This window comes from Pseudophryne corroboree, chromosome 10 (assembly GCF_028390025.1).
Source record: "Pseudophryne corroboree isolate aPseCor3 chromosome 10, aPseCor3.hap2, whole genome shotgun sequence".
NCBI lineage: Eukaryota > Metazoa > Chordata > Amphibia > Anura > Myobatrachidae > Pseudophryne > Pseudophryne corroboree.
This window is the reverse complement of record NC_086453.1, coordinates 350,116,356-350,137,674: the sequence shown is the minus strand read 5'-3', so window position 1 is coordinate 350,137,674 and position 21,319 is coordinate 350,116,356. Positions and strand designations below refer to the sequence as shown.

The 21,319-nt window shown below is 47.0% G+C and overlaps 1 protein-coding gene across 7 annotated transcripts in view; it reads left to right on the top strand.

Moving 5' to 3' along the window:
* Positions 1 to 19,528, top strand: part of LOC134966714 (CMP-N-acetylneuraminate-beta-galactosamide-alpha-2,3-sialyltransferase 4-like) — a 269,028-nt gene extending 249,500 nt beyond the window's left edge. For all 7 annotated transcript variants that reach the window (XM_063943677.1, XM_063943673.1, XM_063943678.1 and 4 more), the window contains 9 exons: positions 801 to 885; positions 2,472 to 2,543; positions 4,414 to 4,511; positions 4,864 to 4,927; positions 8,117 to 8,212; positions 14,879 to 15,068; positions 17,135 to 17,287; positions 17,499 to 17,642; positions 18,628 to 19,528. In XM_063943677.1, the coding sequence (XP_063799747.1) occupies positions 801 to 885; positions 2,472 to 2,543; positions 4,414 to 4,511; positions 4,864 to 4,927; positions 8,117 to 8,212; positions 14,879 to 15,068; positions 17,135 to 17,287; positions 17,499 to 17,642; positions 18,628 to 18,714 (989 nt within the window). In that variant the 3' untranslated portion in view covers positions 18,715 to 19,528. The remainder of the gene's footprint in view (positions 1 to 800; positions 886 to 2,471; positions 2,544 to 4,413; positions 4,512 to 4,863; positions 4,928 to 8,116; positions 8,213 to 14,878; positions 15,069 to 17,134; positions 17,288 to 17,498; positions 17,643 to 18,627) is intronic.
* Positions 19,529 to 21,319: the final 1,791 nt, after the last annotated feature.

The following is a 21,319-nucleotide window of genomic DNA, read 5'->3' as shown; positions in this document are numbered from 1 at the left end:
ACTAATTGGGGTTTGCGGTCACTCTACGAAGAAAACGACACCAAAAAAACTCACGCCGACCTTTTGATCTATCAACCTAGAACATGTCGACCTAGAAACCCAGTCAACCTAGTCACTATCAACCAATAGTGATCGACCTAGACACTGTCGACCTAGTTTCTATCTACCTTCCATACCACTCCCATTTATAACAGATGACTTGTAACAACACATACCTCTCATGTGAATTATTTTAGTTTAGCCCTGCATTTAACTTGGTTATCTCTTGTCACGATCTGCAAGAAATAAGTTATTCCAAGAAATGTGCACATGGAGTCTTCAGCCTGTTCTCCCCTCTGCCTCAGGCTGGAGCTCAAATTCTATTTGTAATAGGGGTCATGCTTCCCTATAGCCAGTAGCCACTCACACAGCTATAGGGATCTATGAGCGACAGATAGGAAAGGCTTACACAGTGCATAGACTCAGCTTGCAGGATTTCCCATTTCGTTTGGACAGTAGGTCGCCTCGCGCGGTGCTCACCAGCTACAGTAAATGTGCGCTATGTTCTGTCCAACACCAGGGAATGGCCGCTGCTAGAGCAGAGAAGCGGTGCAAGCAGAACCCCGAGTTGCATCCACCCTGAGGCTGGTAACCTCTGCAGGTGTTTGGTTGCGTAGCGCATAGTTCACACCGGGTAAAACTAACACAGCGACTTGTCGGTATCTTGCTGTGACACAAGTAAACCTGCCATCTCTTGCCATGTGGGATGATAGAGGGCATTGCTGGGCTTTATGGTGTAACATGCTTGTGTTTCCCTGCAGGATGGAGAGCTGGTGCAGTGTTCCTTACCGTCATGTTCTGCTTTGGAATGTTGTGGTATCTACACCTGGAGACGTACATTCCAAGGTACGGTACACGCCAAGATCTCTGCACAGTATATGTGATTATCAGGTCAGGCTGGTCTGGGCTACCTCCTCCACCTTCCCCACTGCTTCCAGAGCTGTTCCTGGCCACTCCGAGTGTTCTAGATAAACAGGGGCATTGAAATAATAAAAGCGTAATAAGCTACAGTATTAGGACCATTGTAATGGTAGAAATATTAGCTTTGTCCACATCTCAGATTGCACCCTGAGGTTTAATGTAATGGGCTCTATTCCTCTGCTGTGTATTCACACACGGAAACAGCATCATTGTTTAAATCTATAGTGGTGCAAAAGAAACAGAAATCAAAAACCAGGCCCAGATGCAGCAACCTTCCCAGATGTGCGCATTGTACAATTCTCTTCCTAGTGACCCACTTTATTTCTCCTATGATCACTACGGAATAATGAAAATCACTTGTTGAAACTTGGAGTTCAGCCTTCTGACTTTCCAGAATCTGCTGTAAAAATCCGCTGACGACACCATCTGTGAATGCACAGTATACACAGGATTATCCAGTCTGTCCATTTAGATTGTACTCATTAATACGTCTTTAACACTGCAAAATATTAATGTGCAAAAATCTAAATTCTCAAGTGCAAGGTGAAAATAAAAAAGTAAAATGGAAAGGTACAGAACTTACTGAGAGACTGTTTTAGAAGATGCTCCGCAAAATCCAGTTACAAAAATGCATTAAATTACTTATTACATGTAGAAGTGACATAAACAGGACAACAAAAACACTTCCTCTAGGCAAATGCGGGAAGAAGAGTATCCAGTTGCCCAGATCTTACACCCTCCTCCCCTCTCCGCTGCCAATAACGCCCTACCACTGTTTCGGCCAAATCCTGAACACAATCCACAACAGCAGTAGTACGATTTTACTAGAGCTGTGGATACGCCATGTAGAATAATGGACAGTACAAAGCTTCTGCAAATGCCCGGTGGCAGCGGCTTCCCCTGCTAGCTGAGTGCTCAGTCAGCGCATCAGACCAGAGAGCAGCTGCCAGCAATAAGAGACAGGCATCTTACCGTGAGGTGGGAGATCTGGAAAACATGCACTGTTGACCACTTAACCCGACTAATATGGTTTACAAAAACCACTCAGAAATTGTCAGGGTTTTTTTTTGTGATTGAATTAGGTTAAGAACATTTATTTAAAGTATATTCAATGCAATTTAACAAAAACGCACCATAAAAAAGCATATATGTATAGTGTTCATTCTAGCACCCTGCACCTTTCAAAACACGTGCTGTTCCTCTTTCCTGCCTGGAGTGTCACTCTCTGCTCTGTATCTCAGAACACTCTGCTATGTATTTTAGTGCTGAGATACAGAGCAGAGTGTTCTGAGAAGCACCAGAGCAGAGAGTGACACCCCTGGCAGGAAAGAGGAACAAGTTTTGAAAGGTGCAGGGTGCTAGAATGAACACTGTATGTATTTGCACCCCTTGCATTGCCGCAGGGTTTGCCCAGGTGCACAGTTACTGTACTTGCTCTTGTTTTCCACCTGAGAATCAGGCCCTGCAGTATGTGTCTAGACAACACTAATTTGCTGTTTTATCCATCACAGGTCTTATGTCCATTTCCGAGCAATGTGCTCTCCAGGTGAGCTAACTGCAAAAGCGGCCTCTCTGATCAGCAAGTAAGTAAGCACTATCCCTATCTCTACACAGATGTATCTTAGCCATTAGGGGGTTCTTTGTTCTTGTTATACTGTATCTCCTCACCAAACAGAATTTCAGTGTGATATTATTACTTGTTTAACCTGCTGGACTGTAATAGGGGTTGTAATTTGTTCAGCTCTGCATACTGAGGCTGATAAGCTTCTATGAGAGTTGGGGGAGTCACTGACTATACTGGTATGTCATGATACACCTAGGGGGGTATTCAATTGCTGGTGAATCCATTCGCCTGGCCGAATCAGTGCGACAGTAGTCGCGCTGTATGGCAGCCCGATCTCTCACAAAGGTGTTCGCTGCCCCATAGGGTAGTGAGTGCTTCTGTGCAAATTTGGCATTCAGCCAGCTGGGCAAAGAGAGCGAGATGAGGTGCCATTGCCGACATGCAAACGCCATGTCATCAGCAATTCACACCCTTCGTCCGGAATTGAATTCCCCCTTAGTGTCTATTCGCCGAATGGAGTGAGATGCTAATCACGGGTGGCGCAACTTTTTCCTAAATTTTGCCTCTTATAGGCCCTACACACTGGTCGATCTGACTGAAAGATATGAACAATCTCGTTCATTAAAGAACGAGATACCGTTCATATCTTTCAGTGTGGAGGCACCAGGGATGAACGATGTGCGGCCCCGCGCTCGTTCATCGCTGGTCCCCGTCGGCTGTGCATGCAGGCCAATATGGACGATCTCGTCCATATTTGCCTGCACTGCTATGGAGCCGGGTGACGGGGGGAGTAAAGGAACTTCACTCCCCTCGTCACTGCCCCCTCCACGGCCATATACGCCGTCGGGCAGCTCGGCGGCGGATTGTTAAATGTGTAGGACCCTTTATTCGTATTCTAGCCCCATACAGAGCTGTTCACAATGTACCGGGGGCGCCAGGTTGTGGCTTGTGTCGCAGAGGAATTGGTGTAACCCATGTACAAAGTTGCGGATTCATCATAATGAACCGTAGCGGGAGGAATAGTTGCAGAACCTTTTTTGCACAAATTTGCGGCTTGCCCGCTCACAGAAGCCCCAGCGGTCGGTGTGCGCTGACAGTGTCGTTTTGTTGCTTCTTGTCATTTTAGCGGTGCAAATAAGAGGCAAATTTTGAGCAAAAGAGCCACTTGCTGCATCGAAGCCGTAAGGTCCGTGGCACGCCACGCGGGGCTATTTGTCTGCATGAGAACACATCTGTAAAGGACAGCCAGTGGGCACCCAGTTCTAATCTGTCAGGATCTAACTTGTAGCCATGGGGGGAATTCCGCATTGGCAATGTTTTGTGACTGCGCACTTATGGGCCAGCTACGGTACCGTCACCATCTCAAATTTTTGTGCGTACTTACAGTATATGGGGTTTGAGATAGAACATGTGACGTGCCGTTCCCAGGTAAACACATAGGGGTATTTGCTAAGGTGGGAGTTTTTTTTAGAGCTGGCGATGTTGCTCGTAGCAACCAGTCAGATTCTACTTAACAGCTGCTTCTAGAAGATAATAGAATCTGATTGGTTGCTATGGGCAAAATCACCAGTTTCCAAAAAACTCCCACTTTAATAAATTTACCCCATTTTGGGGGAAATTTACTAAGCAGTGATAAGAGTGGAGAGGTGAGCCAGTGGAGAAGTTGCCCATGGCAACCAATCAGCACTGAAGTACCATCTATAATTTGCATACTATAAAATTATACAGAGCTGCTGATTGGTTGATGAGGCAACTTCTCCACTGGCTCACTTCTCCGCTCTTATCACTGCTTAGTAAATGTCCCCCTTTGTCTGTTATGTTGCATTGAAATCTCCCCCAATACAATCTGTACACCTGTAACACGTTCCGCATTTGTGCCACATTCACAGCTACTCCAGGAATCATCCAGTCTTCCTGCAGCTCAGTGACTACTTCTGGGTGAAGAACGAGTCCACGTACGCTTTGCCATACGGCACAAAAGGCAGCGGTAAGGCTGGGATGGGGCTGTGGCCGTATAACATAGTGTCTGGTGATGTAGCCTGAGACAGTGACATGATGAAACTTGTAGAGATGTATGAACAGGCTGCCGTTCCCCTTGGTTACATCGTGGCTAGGGGGCACTGGAGGTGGTAGCCAGGGAACTGTCCATTTGCTGTCAGTTGCAATTAGCGTGGCCAGTCTCTGGCAGGGTTGCCGTGTGCTGTCTGCTGAGGGGAGATGTGTTGCTGCCTTGGAGAGATCTTAGTGGTTTGGAAGCCGAGCAAGTGAATAAGTGTCTGCTCTGTCTTTGTCCGTGTGATGTGCAGACTGAACGATGACTCTCTCTCTCTCTCCTACAGAGGATCTGCTGATGAAATTTCTGGCTCTAACAAACCGGTATCATGTGCCACAGGAAATAGAGAGGTATGAGAAATAATGTGATTTATATAGAGCTCTTTCCCCAGCGCTTTACAGACACCAGTAACAATGCACACAATACAGCAGTTATACAGCAATAGACAAGCCGCACAGACATACAAAGAAAACCAGCGAACATAGGGGGTCATTCCGAGTTGTTCGCTCGCAAGCTGCTTTTAGCAGCTTTGCACACGCTAAGCCGCCGCCTACTGGGAGTGAATCTTAGCTTATCAAAATTGCGAACGAAAGATTAGCAGAATTGCGAATAGACACTTCTAAGCAGTTTCTGAGTAGCTCCACACTTACTCGGCATCTGCGATCAGTTCAGTGCTTGTCGTTCCTGGTTTGACGTCACAAACACACCCAGCGTTCGCCCAGACACTCCTCCGTTTCTCCAGCCACTCCCGCGTTTTTCCCAGAAACTGTAGCGTTTTTTCGCACACACCCATAAAACGGCCAGTTTCCGCCCAGAAACACCCACTTCCTGTCAATCACATTACGATCACCAGAACGAAGAAAAAACCTCGTAATGCCGTGAGTAAAATACCTACCTGCATAGCAAATTTACTTGGCGCAGTCGCACTGCGGACATTGCGCATACGCATTAGCTACTAATCGCTCTGTTGCGAGAAAAAAATAACGAGCGAACAACTCGGAATGACCCCCATAGGCCCTCATTCCGAGTTGTTCGCTCGCTAGCTGCTTTTAGCAGCATTGCACACACTAAGCCGCCGTCCTCTGGGAGTGTATCTTTGCATAGCAGAATTGCGAACGAAAGATTAGCAGAATTGCGAATAGAAATTTCTTAGCAGTTTCTGAGTAGCTCGGGACTTACTCCTACACTGCGATCAGTTCAGTCAGTTTCGTTCCTGGTTTGACGTCACAAACACACCCAGCGTTCGCCCAGACACTCCCCCGTTTTTGCAGACACTCCCGCGTTTTTCCCAGAAACGCCAGCGTTTTTTCGCACACGCCCAGAAAACGGCCAGTTTCCGCCCAGAAACACCCACTTCCTGTCAATCACACTCCGATCACCAGAACGATGAAAAATCCTCGTTATGCCGTGAGTAAAATACCTAACTTTTGTGTAAAATAACTAAGCGCATGCGCTCTGCGAACCTTGCGCATGCGCAGTAAGCGACTAATCGCAATATAGCGAAAATCGGCAACGAGCGAACAACTCGGAATGACCCCCATAATGCAGTATTGGTGTAGGCATTTAGATAATTTCCACGGGTTGTGTACTCCCACCCTCACAGGTACCAGGTGCAGCAGCCATCTTGGACATAAAATCCCAACCTGTCTGTTACAGGAGCGGTTTAAATCCATTTACGGTCTAAAGCTGGGTGAACACTGACCAGTATATATTGCGGGTTGGCAGGTGTGTACCTCCGATATGTGTTCACAGACATATAGCGTCAGCTGTGCAGCACAGCCCATGGCAAATCCATCTTCAGATATATCCGCGCATCTGGCTGTGTGTACAGGTGGTCCACTGACCGCACATACACTTGCTGCAGGGGGCTGACATCACAGCTGGGCGGGCAAATTCAAATGGCCGCCCACTTGGGTGCCCTGAACGATAGGTCATATATACTTACCTGGATTGGCCACTCGGTCGACGCAACAGTAGGTCTGTCGACATGTCGGTCAGGCGTGTACCCAGCTTGGCGCTGTTGCATACTACAATTATGAGGCCCATAATACAATACAATTATGAGGCCCATCTCGGCTGATCTGCCCGATTATTGTATATTTGTGTCCTCAGCTTTGGTACATTTCTAAATCTTATATTAAGCAAAAACAAAAGTCTTTATCATGTTAAAAAAGGAGAAAATGTAACTATGACATAGGTTCCCAAATTGTGTGCCGTGGCACCCTGGGGAGCCGCGGGGCACTTGCAGGGGTGCCATGGGTTGGTGGCTCAGGGCCAATTAAAATTATTTATGGCCAATGTAATAGGCAAAACCAGTGCTGGTGGCTTCCAATCACAAAATAATACACACAGAAGCGATTCCTGTCCCTCACCACATAACTCACCCTAATGATGACTTATAAACACAATTTACTTAATTTAATATTTTTTTCTATATTTCTCAATAAGATAAATTGGGCCTAAGGGTGCCGTAGAAAAAAATTCTGATACTCTAAAAAAAAAAAATGTCTGGCAGTCACTGAACTATGATATTAGTTTGCCATCTAGTGGTGACTTATGGGTACTGCCTCTAGTAGGGTTCAGGTTGTCACAAATATTGCTATGTAAAAAAAAGTATTAAGGGAGTCATTCCGAGTTGATCGCTAGCTGCTGTTGTTCGCAGCGCAGCGATCAGGCTAAAAAGCAGCATTTCTGTGCATGCGTATGCACAGCAATGCGCACGCGCGACGTACGGTTACAAAGTCCTTTGTGGTTTTGCACGGGTTCTAGCGACGTTTTCATTCGCATTGACGGCCGCAAGAAGATTGACAGAAAGGGGCCGTTTCTGGGTGTCAACTGACCGTTTTCAGGGAGTGCTTCGAAAAACACAGGCGTGTCTGGGAAAACGCAGGCGTGGCTGGGCGAACGCTGGGCTTGTGTGTGACGTCAAAAGCCAACCCTCCAACCATAGAATCAACGCACACGAAGAGTAAGTCCAGGGCTGGTCTTGTTTTGCACAAAAAGTTTTAGCAGGCGCTCTGCTGCACAGGCGTTCGCACTTCTGCTAAGCGAAAATACACTCCCCAGTGGGCAGCGACTATGGGGGTAATTCCAAGTTGATCGCAGCAGGAAAATTTTTAGCAGTTGGGCAAAACCATGTGCACTGCAGGGGGGGCAGATTTAACATGTGCAGAGAGAGTTAGATTTGGGTGTGGCGTGTTCAATCTGCAATCTAATTTGCAGTGTTAAAATAAGGCAGCCAGTATTTACCCTGCACAGAAACAAAATAACCCACCCAAATCTAACTCTCTCTGCACATGTTATATCTGCCTCCCCTGCAGTGCACATGGTTTTGGCCAACTGCTAAACATTTTACTGCTGCGATCAACTTGGAATTACCCCCTATGTGTTTGCATGGCTGATAAAAACTGCTAGCGAGCGATCAACTCGGAATAACCACCTAAGTGCATTGCAGTTTAACACTAATTTGTGTAATGGAATGTGTTTTTGAGATTATCGCTGATATATAAAACAAAACAACACGATTTTCCTCTGTGTAGGTTGCAGTGCAGACGGTGTGTTGTGGTCGGCAATGGCCATCGGCTAAAAAACAGCTCCCTGGGTGAAATCCTTAATAAATATGATGTGGTCATCAGGTAAGAGAGCATCTCCTTCTGAAGAAGTCACGTAAATGCACGCTATGCCAGTAATGTGTTGGAGCGCGTGGAGTGCAGTCCATTCATCTTCTGTACTAACTGAGTAGATGTGTGAAGGAGAAGGTTTCATTGCAGGCTCTAAGAAGGACTATCTTTCTGCAGGTCACATGATTAGCTGCCCGTTCTCTTATCCGGTGCTGCCACTTCCTTGCCTTGCACCTTCTTTCCACGTGTCCAACGCAGTGCTGCTGCCAGTTGTTTGTTTCATATGTGGACATAGGGAGTAATTCAGATCTGATCGCAGCAGAAAATTTGTTAGCTAATGGGCAAAACCATGTGCACTGCAGGGGAGGCAGATGTAACATGTGCAGAGAGAGTTAGATTTGGGTGGGTTATATTGTTTCTGTGCAGGGTAATACTGGCTGCTTTATTTTTACACTGCAATTTAGATTTCAGTTTGAACACACCCCACCCAAATCTAACTCTCTCTGCACATGTTACATCTGCACCCCCTGCAGTGCACATGGTTTTGCCCAACTGCTAACAAATTTGGTGTTGCGATCAGATCTGAATTCGGCCCATAGTAGCCACCTTCTTGTCTGCAGTCAGCTAATGACTTCTCAACCAATCCCAGACCTCAATCCCTACACATGACTCCAGTGCTCAATCCCTGCACAAGACTTTTCCTGGCCATTACTCATTTCCAGAACAACTTCTGCTATAATCTGCTTTCTTGCTTCCAGACTGCAGTAGTTTCAGAATTGGCTCCACAAGTCACTTCTACTGGGCGCTCTCCACAGTTTCCAGTGTGCACCTCTGTCCAGTCACCATTGCTATGCTGTCACCAAAGCCTCCAGTCACTTACTGCTGTATGCACTATGCACAATCCATTGTGCACAATAGTGTATCTCACCTTCGTGCATTCCTCACTGTGCTCAGAGCTTCCCTGATACACCGAAGTGCATCTGCTACGGTCTCACCTACAGCTTACCTGTGCACATGGGGGAAGGGGTCATTCCGAGTTGATTTAGCATAGCTACGATTATCTTCCCAGACATGCGGGGGGACGCCCAGCACAGGGCTACTCCACCCGCATGTCAGTCCGCCCCCCCCCCATGCACAAGTACAAAAGCATCGCACAGCGGTGATCCTTTTTTACTTGAAGAGTAACGCAGCTCCTGCATCTGGCTGGGAGTTACTAGCCGCTGCGACCCGGGCAAGCGACTAGTGTGTGACGTCACGCAGCCGCTGTGGCCCGCCCCCCGCATGGTCCTGCCACGCTTGCGTTGGCCGGACCACGCCCCGAAGACGGCGGACAAGTGCCGCCGTGCCACCCCCTCCCGCCCAGCAACCTGATTGACAGGCAGAGGCGATCACTAGGTAACAACAGTCTTCGTCCGTCGCGCCGGTGCATGCGCAGTTCCGACCCAATCGCTGTGTTGCGAACAACAGCAACGTGCAATCGGTTCGGAATAACCCCCATAGTTATCAGCCTGCAGTCTCACCTACAGCTTACCTAGCGCACATCATTACCAGCCTGCAGTATCACCTTCACCTTACCTAGTGCACATCATTACCAGCCTGCACTCTCACCTTCACCTTACCTAGTGCACATCATTACCAGCCTGCAGTATCACCTTCACCTTACCTAGTGCACATCATTACCAGCCTGCACTCTCACCTACACCTTATCTAGCGCACATCATTACCAGCCTGCAGTATCACCTTCACCTTACCTAGTGCACATCATTACCAGCCTGCACTCTCACCTACACCTTACCTAGCACACATCATTACCAGCCTGCACTCTCACCTTCACCTTACCTAGCGCACATCATTACCAGCCTGCACTCTCACCTTCACCTTACCTAGCGCACATCATTACCAGCCTGCAGTATCACCTTCACCTTACCTAGTGCACATCATTACCAGCCTGCACTCTCACCTACACCTTAACCTAGTGCACATCATTACCAGCCTGCACTCTCACCTACACCTTACCTAGTGCACATCATTACCAGCCTGCACTCTCACCTACACCTTACCTAGCGCACTTCATTACCAGCCTGCACTCTCACCTACACCTTACCTAGCGCACATCATTACCAGCCTGCAGTATCACCTTCACCTTACCTAGTGCACATCATTACCAGCCTGCACTCTCACCTACACCTTACCTAGCGCACATCATTACCAGCCTGCAGTCTCACCTACACCTTACCTAGCGCACATCATTACGAGCCTGCACTCTCACCTACACCTTACCTAGCGCACATGATTACCAGCCTGCAGTATCACCTTCACCTTACCTAGTGCACATCATTACCAGCCTGCACTCTCACCTACACCTTACCTAGCGCACATCATTACCAGCCTGCACTCTCACCTACACCTTACCTAGCGCACATCATTACCAGCCTGCACTCTCACCTTCACCTTACCTAGTGCACATCATTACCAGCCTGCACTCTCACCTACACCTTACCTAGCGCACATCATTACCAGGCTGCACTCTCACCTACACCTTACCTAGCGCACATCATTACCAGCCTGCAGTCTCACCTACAGCTTACCTAGCGCACATCATTACCAGGCTGCACTCTCACCTACAGCTTATCTAGCGCACATCATTACCAGCCTGCACTCTCACCTACACCTTATCTAGCGCACATCATTACCAGACTGCACTCTCACCTACACATTATCTAGCGCACATCATTACCAGCCTGCACTCTCACCTACACCTTACCTAGCGCACATCATTACCAGCCTGCACTCTCACCTACAGCTTACCTACCGCACATCATTACCAGCCTGCACTCTCACCTACACCTTATCTAGTGCACATCATTACCAGCCTGCACTCTCACCTACACCTTATCTAGCGCACATCATTACCAGCCTGCACTCTCACCTACACCTTACCTAGCGCACATCATTACGAGCCTGCACTCTCACCTACAGCTTACCTAGCGCACATCATTACGAGCCTGCACTCTCACCTACACCTTACCTAGTGCACATCATTACCAGCCTGCACTCTCACCTACACCTTACCTAGTGCACATCATTACCAGCCTGCACTCTCACCTACACCTTACCTAGCGCACATCATTACCAACCTCCAGTCTCACCTACACCTTATCTAGTGAACATCATTACCAGCTTGCAGTATCACCTACACCTTATCTAGTGCACATCATTACCAGCTTGCAGTATCACCTACACCTTATCTAGTGCACATCATTACCAGCCTGCACTCTCACCTACACCTTATCTAGCGCACATCATTACCAGCCTGCAGTCTCACCTACACCTTACCTAGTGCACATCATTACCAGCCTGCAGTCTCACCTACAGCTTACCTAGCGCACATCATTACCAGCCTGCACTCTCACCTACATCTTACCTAGTGCACATCATTACCAGCCTGCACTCTCACCTACACCTTATCTAGTGCACATCATTACCAGCCTGCAGTCTCACCTACACCTTATCTAGCGCACATCATTACCAGCCTGCACTCTCACCTACACCTTACCTAGTGCACATCATTACCAGCCTGCACTCTCACCTACAGCTTACCTAGCGCACATCATTACCAGCCTGCACTCTCACCTACACCTTATCTAGTGCACATCATTACCAGCCTGCACTCTCACCTACACCTTATCTAGCGCACATCATTACCAGCCTGCACTCTCACCTACACCTTATCTAGCGCACATCATTACCAGCCTGCACTCTCACCTACACCTTACCTAGTGCACATCATTACCAACCTCCAGTCTCACCTACACCTTATCTAGTGAACATCATTACCAGCTTGCAGTATCACCTACACCTTATCTAGTGCACATCATTACCAGCTTGCAGTATCACCTACACCTTATCTAGTGCACATCATTACCAGCCTGCACTCTCACCTACACCTTATCTAGCGCACATCATTACCAGCCTGCACTCTCACCTACAGCTTACCTAGTGCACATCATTACCAGCCTGCACTCTCACCTACAGCTTACCTAGCGCACATCATTACCAGCCTGCAGTCTCACCTACAGCTTACCTAGCGCACATCATTACCAGCCTGCACTCTCACCTACACCTTACCTAGTGCACATCATTACCAGCCTGCACTCTCACCTACACCTTATCTAGTGCACATCATTACCAGCCTGCAGTATCACCTACACCTTATCTAGTGCACATCATTACCAGCCTGCACTCTCACCTACACTTTATCTAGTGCACATCATTACCAGCCTGCACTCTCACCTACACCTTATCTAGCGCACATCATTACCAGCCTGCACTCTCACCTACAGCTTACCTAGTGCACATCATTACCAGCCTGCACTCTCACCTACAGCTTACCTAGCGCACATCATTACCAGCCTGCAGTCTCACCTACAGCTTACCTAGCGCACATCATTACCAGCCTGCACTCTCACCTACACCTTACCTAGTGCACATCATTACCAGCCTGCACTCTCACCTACACCTTATCTAGTGCACATCATTACCAGCCTGCAGTATCACCTACACCTTATCTAGTGCACATCATTACCAGCCTGCACTCTCACCTACACTTTATCTAGTGCACATCATTACCAGCCTGCACTCTCACCTACACCTTATCTAGCGCACATCATTACCAGCCTGCAGTCTCACCTACACCTTATCTAGCGCACATCATTACCAGCCTGCACTCTCACCTACAGCTTACCTAGCGCACATCATTACCAGCCTGCACTCTCACCTACACCTTATCTAGTGCACATCATTACCAGCCTGCACTCTCACCTACACCTTATCTAGCGCACATCATTACCAGCCTGCACTCTCACCTACACCTTACCTAGCGCACATCATTACGAGCCTGCACTCTCACCTACAGCTTACCTAGCGCACATCATTACCAGCCTGCAGTATCACCTACACCTTATCTAGTGCACATCATTACCAGCCTGCACTCTCACCTACACCTTACCTAGTGCACATCATTACCAGCCTGCACTCTCACCTACACCTTATCTAGTGCACATCATTACCAACCTGCAGTCTCACCTACAGCTTACCTAGCGCACATCATTACCAACCTGCTGTCTCACCTACACCTTATCTAGCGCACATCATTACCAACCTGCAGTATCACCTACACCTTATCTAGCGCACATCATTACCAGCCTGCACTCTCACCTACAGCTTACCTAGCGCACATCATTACCAGCCTGCACTCTCACCTTCAGCTTACCTAGCACACATCATTACCAACCTGCAGTCTCATCTACAGCTTACCTAGTGCACATCATTACCAGCCTGCACTCTCACCTACAGCTTACCTAGTGCACATCATTACCAACCTGCAGTCTCACCTACAGCTTACCTACCGCACATAATTACCAACCTGCAGTCTCGCCTACACCTTACCTAGCGCACATCATTACCAGCCTGCGGTATCACTTACAGCTTGCCTAGCGCACATCGTTACCAGCCTGCATTATCACCTACACCTTACCTATTACACATCGTCACCAGCCTGCAGTACCTGTTACACTGTACAAGTGTTCTTTCAATTATGCTCTAAATATCTCGTGTTTAGGGTTATTAAAATGCAAACAGTGTACCAAACTACCACCGGCATTACCATTGTGTGCTGCTAGTCCTGGTCTACTCACCACCGTGTAGTAGTCATTAGAGTCTCCATATAGTACCATCCTGTGTGCAATTCCTGCTATTTTCCGCAGTTGTCTGTGAGCCCTATTCAGTAATGATTACAAATTCTGATTTTTAGCCGAATTTGCAATTCTTTTTCCCGCATGCTGTGAGCTGCCCATCGCAGGGCAAGGCTGCCCAGAATGCTAACCACCGCCCTCCCTCCCCACTACGTGCGCCGGCATTAAATGCATGCGCATGATGGATCCTACACATGCACCCGCATCAGCATTGCAATTTATGAGTTTGGATCGCCAATTGCATCCAACCTGAATGATCTCCTGTGTACGGTACCTGTCCCTACCAGCAGTCCACACTCACTCACTGCAGAATGCACATACATCTAGTGTGTAGTACATGGACTGAATTTGTCCCTATCGTTTTGCTGACACATTTCCTGTTCTACATCCAGAAGGTAGAATAGATTGTGGAGACGCGTCACTTGTTCATCCATTTACTCACTCCAGTTGTAACCAGACCCCAGTGGCCCTAGCCTGGAGCCCAAATCAATTCCTAAAGCTGACACTGTATGATCTCTACAGCTAACCTACATTTACTATATAATGGTGTTTCCTTGATATTGTTTCACAGGAGTACTGCCCTTTGACACTATAGGTATAAACGTGTGTTAGAGGTTAGATGACCGGTGAATACTTCCAGCTACTCCTGTTAGTCTCAGAACGGTCCATTAAAAACCAGGAGTGTCCCAGGAACATGTAGCTCAGGACATGCTGCAGAGTGTGGGGCTGGGACCTGTTATCAGGAGGTGACATTAATACTGGAAACGCCTGTGGCAATGTCCTGTGTGGAACCTCTGCACAGACCGCTGAAGCCACTGAAATATATCCTATTGTCCAGCACTGATTCTCACTGTCCGCGGGTGTTTTATAATGTATATATTTGTTTTCAGAGGTTTTACTCTTTTTTTTTTTTTTTTTTTCTTCCCAGGTTGAACAACGCCCCTGTGCACAAGTACGAGAAGGACGTTGGCAGTAAGACCACCATGCGCTTCTTCTACCCAGAGTCTGCTGATTTTGATGTCCAATTGGATAACAATCCAGACACTTTATTGGTTCTGGTGCCATTCAAGCCCCTGGACATCCAATGGATGAAGATCATTTTAAATAATGAAAAGAGGGTGTGTGAGGCTTTTTTCTTTGCTACTAAATTATGGAAGCTGAGGGGGTATATGCAATTGCGGTCGAATTCCCGAAAATGTCGAAAAACGGGACATTTAAAAAAAAAAAAAAAAAATCGACAATGCAATTCAGTACTTTTCGACAAAAAAACGGACTTTCCAAATTCGACTTTTTGAAATTCGACATTTGTCAAATTTGACATTTCTGCAATGGTACAAATGCGGCAATTCGACAAAAGTATATTCAATTGAAGTTTGGAAATTCGACAACAGTGCTTTTAGACAGTAAATTCGTCATTTTCAATCCGCCACACTTTGGTGGCGGAATCTAATAAAAAAATTGTAAAACATGTTTTTTTTGGTGTTTTTTTTATTGGTAATGGCATATCTATTTATATTAGAAGGGATTAGGTACTTGGTTTGTCTATTTTGGAGGCACAAGTATTATTTATATATTTTTTAAAATATATATATTTTTTAAATGGAATGGTAAAAGTCAGAAAAAAAATGGCGTGGGGTCCCCCCTCCTAAGCATAACCAGCCTCGGGCTCTTCGAGCCGGTCCTGGTTCTAAAAATCCGGGGGGAAAACTGACATGGGATCCCCCGTATTTTTAAAACCAGCACTGCCAGCAGACGCGCATACAGCCAATCAGGAGAGTGCCACGAAGTAGCGCTTCCTGATTGGCTTAAGAGACCTTTCTGTGACAGCAGTCTCGGGGGGGTCGCTGCATTCAGGGAAAAGGGGTCCCATGTGTAAACATGGGACCCCTTTCAGTCCGTTTGGTCCGGGTGTTCGTTTTGTTGTTTTGCCAAGTACGAGGATTATTTTAAAAGATCCGGACACTGGATTGAGGTGAGTATAATTTTATTCACAGGTACACGTGGATTCTACTTGGACAAGTGGACAGAGGTCGGCGTGTGAACATAGGTAAGTATGTGTGTGTGTCGACATGTGTGAAATAAAGTTTTACTCTCACGGTGTGCGTGTCCTGTTTTTATTTGGGTATGTTTGTTCCAGTAGAACTACAGGTACCAGCGAGCCCGTTTTTCTCCCGCATGCTGGTACTTGTGGTTCTCCAACTACCAGCTTGCGGGGAGGCTTGCTGGGACTTGTAGTACTACTGGAAAAAACAATATTCTTTCAATTTTCTCAAGGCTATCAGCCCCCCATCCGCAGCCCTTGGATGGGGGGGACAGCCTCGGGCTTCACCCCTGGCCCTTGGGTGGCTGGGGGGGGGACCCCTTGATTGAAGGGGTCCCCACTCCCTTAGGGTACCCCGGCCAGGGGTGACTAGTTGGATATTTAATGCCACGGCCGCAGGGCGCTGTATAAAAGTGACCCCCGGCTGTGGCATTATCTGTCCAGCTAGTGGAGCTCGATGCTGGTGTAAAAAATACGGGGGACCCCTAGTCTTTTTGTCCCCCGTATTTTTTGCACCAGGACCAGGCGCAGAGCCCGGTGCTGGTTTTAAAAATACGGGGGATCCCCTGTCAGTTTTTTCCCCAGATTTTTAGAACCAGGACCGGCTCGAAGAACCCGAGGCTGGTTATGCTTTGTAGGGGGGACCCAACGCAATTTTTTTTCGGGTTTTTTCCCGTTTTTTAAAAATCGGATCAAAATCCGTCAAATCGGCCGTTTTTCGACAGCGGGACTGTCGAATCCGTTTTTTATTGAATATGTTGAATTCCGGCACCACTTGCCGGAATTCGACGGTCGAATTGTGTCGAATTAAAAAACGGGCGAAAAATTGCCGCGATTCGCCGATAATTGCATATACCCCGAGATCTTCCTTCTGTGATTGCAGAAGGTCCATTTCCCACCGGCCCGGTGGGCTGGATAGGACCGGTGAATGTGAGACTTGGCACATCAGCCAACCACATCTCCTCCCCTCCAAAATTTGATAAATCCCAAGGTTGCGGTATGGCGGGTGTTACATTACGTCGCTGCTAGAACTACATCCCTCCAACTACTCAACCAGCCATAGGGAAGACATACTGACCAATCATCAGAGGGTGTCACCCACCATCAACCTAATAATGTCATAATGTTTCTTTGTCATTTCAGGTCCGTAAAGGTTTTTGGAAAATGCCCCCTATAATTTGGGAAGTGGCTCCTCAGAATACGCGCATCTTGAACCCTTACTACATGGAAGTGACTGCCACAAAAATTCTAGGTCCTTTGCTCTCCAATAGGACACAGTCCAAAAAAATGACCGTTGTAAGTGTTGTGTGCGGGTTATTGGACAAGCTGCTTGGGTGGGGGCGGGGGCATTTAGAATGTTTGGCAGATACGTCCACATTCTGAGCAGTGGTAGAGGCTCACCGGTTTAGCTCTTGGTAGGTTGCACATGCGTGCCCCTGCGATGTAGAACACATGAGATCTCTGTTATTGCTATTATAGTAATATTGTGTGGAACCTCTCATTTCAGAAACCGACTACGGGAATGCTAGCCATCACCTTTGCCCTCCACTTCTGTGACCAGGTTCACATTGCAGGGTTTGGGTACCCGGCGCTCAGCAACAAAAAGCAGCCCATTCACTACTACGAGAAGGTGACCCTGAAATCCATGGCTGTAAGTGGCTTTTACTTGCCGTTGTGACAATATAAGTGTTAGTTGTGGGTAAATGGAAATATTTTTGCACAGCGCAAAATTAAAATCCCAAACAAACTGCTCCTGTGTCAGCCTGTTCCTAGATTTACGATATGGTGGTAACCCTGCCCTTTGTTACAGGATACAGGGTTATTATATGTAGGTCACAAGTGGAAGTGACACTGCTCCAGCTCAAGCTACGGACGGATTCACTGACGGTCCAATAACAGTTTCGGTGTATTAGCCGCATGCACATAAATAGCCAGATCACGGTCTCACACCTGCAAACATTATTAGTATAGTCAGTTAGGTCTAAAGGCTACGAGGCAAAGGGTCAGAGATTGTGTTTTACGTGTTGCTTAAACAAAGAAGTCTTCATTTCATTGAGGCTGAGCAGATTTTCTTGTTTTCAGTCCTGTCGCTCTTTGTTGGTTTGGTGATAGCGGAGTCTCTGTGTTACACACACTTTATGTAACCTGAAGTCCACTTCCACAGTCACCACCGCTCTGGAGCTTTATCCTTAAAGGTTTTCTCTTATAACGAATCTTATTCTTTTAAAAGCGCATATGTGAATCTCTGCAGTCCAAAAATGTTTATAAATCAGTCTGGACATTCCTGGTTGGAATAGCTAATGGCAGCGATTATTGTGTGGGTACAGTCATTGAACAGGGACGTTGATGGAATCCCATGAGATGCAGTTGCTCACTCATGGCTGTTGAACAGTCTGCCCAGTTTGGCTATCCATGTTTGGGGCCAGCTAGACACATTCGGTCTTTTGGGGTTAGAGGTTGGACTACATGAATATAACTCATGTAGTCAGTTTATCAAGGATGATGAGCGTCCCCTCCCAGAATGCACTGAGAGAGGACGGCATGGGGCGTAGATACTCTTGCTGAGAGGGATTGGTACAGTAAGTGGGGACCAGCATGACTCTGTACTTTAACAACTTCCTCTTCTTCTCTGCCAGGTGTCAGGACATAACATCACGCTTGAAGCCTTGGCAATAAGGAATCTTCTTCAGCACAGACTTGTTCACAATCTGACTTATTTCTGAAGATGGGATTGTGTATGTGGAATATCTACAAGCCTCTACCCTGTGGTGCGATCCAGAGGGCAGTATGCTGGACACGCTGCCCCGTGCCACCTTTAAGTCAGTGAAAGGAACATTTTTGCAAAACCGTGGCGAAACATTTCACAAATGGGACTGGAGAACGCATTCAGACTAGGGTAAATACCCAGTTATAAGGACTTCGGGCATCTAGCAATGGAACTTGAAAAGGACTAACAGATGCCATTTTATTGACGCAGCCTTTTGTAATTTTTTTTTTTTATATAAATTAGAGATTTATTTTCAATTTTGCCGACCAACTCTTAACTCCTGGCGTGAAGAACCGCGGTTACGAGTGGTTTTATGCCAAATGCGCAGGCCTCTACACAGGCAACAGACGTTTTACTGGCTGGGATTGGCCGTTATCAGGATTCATACTCTGCCGGCTGTGATCCCTATAAAGAGGAGTTTTTTTTATTGCCCTCTTCATGTTTACTATTTGTAACGGTTACCTGAGAAACTTGGGACACAACGCAATGATCTCCTCAAGCAAGGAGCAGACTCTGCGCCCGGAGCGGTGAAGAAGGGGCAGGCCCCCCTTCCGGTGCCATCTCCTTCTTTGTCGGGGTTCTCATATGCTTGGGGAAAGGAAGGAAGGGGGGGGGGAATACATTTTCGTTCGTTTTGCAAAATACAACAATGCCCCCTTTATAGCAAAACGATAAAGGTAACCACATGCTGCTGGTTTTGTGTTATTTTATTTTGTTGTCTGCTATTGGTAGAATGGGAAGAGGAGCCAATATTAAATATTTTTCTCATAGTGTCGGATTCAGGGGTCTTTCTATCAGAGTGCCTTGTTTCAGAAGTTACTGTCCGCTCCACCAACCTCTTAACTTCTCCGTGTCCATGAACTATTGAACGGGGATCTGTTGGAGTTCCGTGTAACTTCCTCCACGTACTGACCTGATGTTGAGCTTTACTTGAAAACTCGCCATTTCAGCAGACGAGTGTGTACCCCATTTCTCATACAAGTATGTCCACTAGTGACTAATGGGGCCTCTTCTGGCGCACAGCTGAGGCAGCTATTGTGCTCATTCCTGAGCGTGCAACTTTGTGCCTGGTGTACCACTTGTCACTGCTGGGCGGAATATTGGTTGACACTGTGTAAGTGATGAGTAACACCTGGTAACGCACAGAGAAATAATAACCTTGTAGGGCCAGCGCTGACCTCTGTAGACTGGGCTGTGACTACTGAATGGGTCTTCAATTCTTTCACGCCACAGGAAACCTAGCACCGTAATTCTCATTATTTGTCTTGTTTTGTTTCTCAGATCATGGGGCGGATGTATTAAGCCTGGAGAAGTGATAAACCAGTGATAAGTGTAAGGTGATAACGCACCAGCCAATCAGCTCCAATATGTAAATTGATGTGGCCGGTGCGTTATCACCTTGCACTTATCACTGGTTTATCACTTCTCCAGGCTTAATACATCTGCCCTTTATGTCTTTAATTAGAAAACAACACTAGCCATGTAGCCACCCACTGTATGTGGACAGAATCTATTTATAGGTCCTACAGTATATTCGGTCAGCTGCTTCCAAGGTCCGAGGATGATAGGACTAGTCATTCGTTTGTCTTCCAGACACGATGATTTGTGTTCTGCATAGAAGGGATCTGTGTATCCAGCTTCTTTGTCTGGAACCCAGGGATCACCTCTGCTGCCGTTCAGTGTAGTTAGCTAGGATGGCTCCTTTTATGTAGATACTTCAACATTTGAATCTTGGCTTTCTTTTCTTTTCTTTTTTTTTAAGCTTCTCTTCCTCTTCCTCCAAAGTGTTTCTTATTTAAATAAAATACATGAAACCATACAAAAATGCCGGTGTGTACTAATGCTTCCTACGTCGGACAGCAAGAAAAGCGTTGACACAACATATTAGCTGAGAATTAGGGTTAGTAAATGATCGCTCTCATGGAGGATTAGGCAGAAGTACTGTATGAGACCAGTATTACGTCTTAAGGTTTTTTTTTGTCTTCCTCTTTAACCATGTGCTTGTGGTTAAGTACAACAGATTTACAGCTCTCTACCTGGTGCAACGAGACATCTTTGGTAGCCTACCTGTGAGTAATTAGAATTTCCATCAGTTTTTTATTTTATTTCTCATACGTCCTAGAGGATGCTGGGGTCCACTTCATGACCATGGGGCATAGACGGTTCCGCAGGAGCCATGGGCACTCTTAAGACTTTTTAATGGGTGTGAACTGGCTCCTCCCTCTATGCCCCTCCTCCAGACCTCAGTTTTAGAATTGTGCCCAGGCAGACTGGATGCACTCCAGGGGAGCTCTACTGAGTTTCTCTGAAAAGACTTATGTTAGGTTTTTTATTTTCAGGGAGAACTGCTGGCATCAGACTCCCTGCTTCGTGGGACTGAGGGGGCAGAAGTAGGAACCAACTTCCTGAAGAGTTTCATGGCTCTGCTTCTGGCTCACAGGACACCATTAGCTCCTGAAGGGAACTGAACGCTAGCCGTGCCTAGATGCTCACTCCCACAGCACGCCGTCACCCCCTCACAGAGCCAGAAGTCAGAAGAGGCGCCCTGGGCAGCAAATAAC